General features: G+C 51.6%; 1 protein-coding gene across 1 annotated transcript in view; it reads left to right on the top strand.

Annotated features, from left to right (window-relative positions):
* Nucleotides 1-3,852, top strand: part of Rab25 (RAB25, member RAS oncogene family) — a 7,153-nt gene extending 3,301 nt beyond the window's left edge. Inside the window, exons 2-5 of the mRNA XM_005356928.2 lie at nt 543-738; nt 2,471-2,664; nt 3,326-3,406; nt 3,725-3,852. Of these exons, the coding sequence (XP_005356985.1) occupies nt 543-738; nt 2,471-2,664; nt 3,326-3,406; nt 3,725-3,852 (599 nt within the window). The remainder of the gene's footprint in view (nt 1-542; nt 739-2,470; nt 2,665-3,325; nt 3,407-3,724) is intronic.
* Nucleotides 3,853-4,087: the final 235 nt, after the last annotated feature.

Below are 4,087 nucleotides of genomic sequence, written 5' to 3' on the forward strand. Positions count from 1 at the left end.
ACAGGTGCACTCCCACACCTCTACAGGAAAAGCAGTGACACACACACACGCACACACACAGGTGCACTCCTACACCTTCCTGTCACCCACAGAAATGTCACCTGCTAACCTTTCGCTTCTTACATGTAAGCACATAATATACCCAAGCCCCCTTCCTCTTCCACCTCACATACAGACATCAGCAACTTTCCCATGCCCCTAGTCCGGAAATGTGCACCCCAGAACTCCCGTGCCTGTCATTCCCATGTCCCCTGTGAGCAGCCCACAGCTGTTACTGTGACTGCGTTACCAGAATCACAGGCAGACTCTGTTGCCTCAGTAGCTGCTGCCTTGAATACTCCTGGCCCTTTTGTGTCTGTCTGTCCATCCCCATCCCTCCACCCCTGCAGATGCCCTATGCAGTGTCGCCAACCACAGCCTCTGCCATCTTGCTTTTCTGAGCCCCTTTCTTTCCTGTTGAACAGACTCTCCGGCTCAGGTAGGCTCAGGTAGGCTCAGAGCCGCTCTGCCCTGGCTCAGCTCTCCTCTCTCCACTTCCTCAGTGGTGCTGATCGGCGAGTCAGGCGTGGGCAAGACCAATCTGCTGTCCCGGTTCACCCGCAATGAGTTCAGCCACGACAGCCGCACCACCATCGGGGTTGAGTTCTCCACCCGGACTGTAATGCTGGGCACCTCAGCCATCAAGGCGCAGATCTGGGACACAGCTGGCCTGGAGCGGTACCGAGCCATCACCTCTGCGTGAGCCCAGGCCTGGTGGGGACGGGAGGCAGGAGTGTGTTGTGTGTTCCCTGTGATGGGAATCACGAAGACACAAGTTCTATGTTTGACAACAGGGATAGATAGGATGTAATGACTGTTAATGCAAGTCATGGCCCTACTTACTAAGCCTCTCCTGTGCCGAGGAAGACACAAAGCCCTTTGTACCCGTCATTTTAAAGTATTACAGGAAGAAGTGAGGTGCCTTGTTTAAATAGGTGCATGAACTAAGAGTGCCCCCTGACTTCAGCTCAGTGCTCTGCTTGGCGGCAATGTGTCCAGTCACAAGTGACAGGGTTACCTGGACTTCGGTGTAAGTTTTAGAGAGCAGGCTAGCCTGAGCTCACACCTGGAACTCACTATGTAGTCCTTGCTGGTCTGGAACTCACAGAGATCTGCCTGCCTCTGCCTCCTAAATGCTGGGATTAAAGGTGTGCCCCACCATTCCTGATCACTATTTTTTAAAATTAGATTAGTTGATTAATTGATTGATTGATGGGTGGGTGGATGGATGAATGGCTGGATAGATCGATTGTACTCAGAATCGAATGGCTTCCCATACAGTAGCCATATCCGCAGCTTGGAATATGCAGTTTATAAAGCTTCAGAGAATTAGGCCTTCTGGAACCATATCCAGCAACTCCTGGTCAGTGTCAGGTCCTGCTGTCTGAGATGTGGTTGATCTGTTGTATATGATGGAAGACAGAACCGCAAGAGACTTGAAGCAGGAAGCAGGGGTTGTTCTGCAGACTAAAGGGCCACACTCACCCACTACTTCTAATTATTTGACGTCTTATAAGACTTGGTTGAGGCTGGGCGATGGTGGCGCACGCCTTTAATCCCAGCACTCCAGAGGCAGAGACAGGCGGATCTCTGTGAGTTCGAGGCCATCCTGAACTACAAGAGCTCCAGGACAGGCTCCAAAGCTACAGAGAAGCCCTGTCTCAAAAAACAAAACAAAACAACCAAAAAAACAAGACTTGGTTGATTTGTTAATAAACTAGGAATAAGAGGCTGGAGAGATGTGCTCTCCCAGAGAACCTGAGTTCAATTCCCAGCACTCACATGATGGCTCACGACCATCTATAATGAAATCTAGTGTCCTCTTCCGGCCTGCAGGTGCACATGCAGGCAGAATATTGTATACATAATAAATAAATCTTTAAAAGAAATAAAATAAATAAACTATGAATAAACCACACATGGTGTTTTACACCTGTAATAACAGCTGAAGCCGGAGGATTGCCTTGAGTTTGAAGCCAATCTGTGCTACATATTGAGTTCTTGTCCCAAAACAAAACAAGGAATAATTAGATGCCCCCAATCTGAAGATGGCCTTTTGAACTCGGAATTCAGGCCAGGTACTGACTGGTTCAAGGGGCAGGCATGTGGTTCACCCTGAAAAGATGCCAAAAGAAGAGGCCGCTGTGTGAGGAGAAGATTAGAAGTGGAAGATCCAGGCGCATACCTGCTCAGAGTCCACGTGGGCATTGGTGGGTGGGCAAGGCTGAAGTCAGGCAGAAGATTGAGGAGGCCTTGAGCTGGTAGGGTTTGGAGCCAGGCGGTGACGCTGCACTCTGAGACCAGCATCTCTGCAGCACAAGGGACCTTGAGTGCCCTGCAGGGGCTGGGGTCCTGACTGCTGGCACACTGATGTCAGGCATTTAGCTTGACGACTATGCTCTGTCCATCCCTTCCTCTCAACCCCACACAGGTACTACCGCGGAGCGGTAGGAGCGCTCCTGGTATTTGACCTAACGAAGCACCAGACCTACGCCGTTGTAGAACGCTGGCTCAAGGAGCTCTATGACCACGCTGAAGCCACTATTGTTGTCATGCTGGTGGGGAACAAAAGTGACCTGAGCCAGGCCAGGGAGGTGCCCACGGAGGAGGCCTGCATGTTTGCTGGTGAGGGTCACCCCCACTCAGTCCAGCTTCTCCATTACTCGCACACTAGGGCCGGAGGGGTCTGTCCCCCAGGTGCTTCACGGCTTCCAGCCCCCTTGGGAACCCATGAGCCCCCCTGCTTCCCTGCTGTGAGACTGGCTTCATTCGCGGTTGTTCACAGTTGATTGTAAGACGGCCTCCACCCTGCAATCGTCAGTCAGGGCCCCTTGTGGGCTCCTGGTGGCCACCTCATGTACTCCTCTACAGCATCTGGCCTCCTCTTGAGCAGTGACTAGATGTAGGCCACGAGGCAAGTTCCTTCTTCATTCTCTCTGCATGTCTAGGCTTTACTTCCCTAGATGAACCTACCTTAGAGATTGTATAAAGGATTAGATGAGCTGCTGTTTACCAAGAGTTTTGCATATAGAAAAAAAAGACATAGCCGGGCGATGGTGGCGTACGCCCTTAATCCCAGCACTCGGGAGGCAGAGGCAGGCGGATCTCTGTGAGTTCGAGACCAGCCTGGTCTACAGAGCTAGTTCCAGGACAGGCTCCAAAGCCACAGAGAAACCCTGTCTCGGAAAAAAAAAAAGAAAAAGAAAAAAAAAGATATAGAAAACACTAAATAAAAGTCACTAGTGTTGCCATGATCCACAAATAATGTGTGCTTCCTTTCCTGCAGAAAACAACGGTCTGCTGTTCCTGGAGACCTCAGCACTGGACTCCACCAATGTGGAGCTGGCCTTTGAGACTGTCCTCAAAGGTGAGTCTACCCACATTGGGTGCTCCATTTCAGGTGGGATACCCTGTCCTAGCTCCAGTCCACTGAGGGCTCCAGCCTCCTCAGGGCCACTGGTCCCACCTCTATCCCTCCACTCATCTTAGAGTTTAAGGAAGGAACCAGAAGGCCTCATTGTCTTTAGGGGGCTGAGTCTGGGCTCTTTGTTTACCCAGACAAGACCCAGGTGTCAAAACTACTTCCTTCCAGAGTTTTCTGGGGTGGCCACCTGTGCTCAGAAATGGCATGGTTAGGGGGGTGGAACATTAAACTTCTGGCCTGATTACCGCCCTTTGTCCTTAGAGATCTTTGCAAAGGTGTCCAAGCAGAGACAGAACAGCATCCGGGCCAATGCCATCACCCTGGGCAATGCCCAAACTGAACAGGATTCTGGCCCTGGGGAGAAGAAGGCTTGTTGCATCAACCTCTGAATTCAGTCATGGCCAACCATGAGTCACTCACTGCCTCCATTCAGCCTTCGGGTCCCTCCCACCCAATTGCAGGATTTTTCTCTACCCTTGAGTCGTTCCCTCCCCCACTTCACAAGCACAGGGTCCTTCTGCCCTACCACGTCTCTAGCATCCGCCCACACCTCTCACAGGCTAGGGCCCTCATGCCCTACCATGTCTCTAGCATCCGCCCACACCCCTCACAGGCTAGGGCCCT

Source organism: Microtus ochrogaster, chromosome 21 (genome assembly GCF_000317375.1).
Source record: "Microtus ochrogaster isolate Prairie Vole_2 chromosome 21, MicOch1.0, whole genome shotgun sequence".
NCBI classification, from domain to species: domain Eukaryota; kingdom Metazoa; phylum Chordata; class Mammalia; order Rodentia; family Cricetidae; genus Microtus; species Microtus ochrogaster.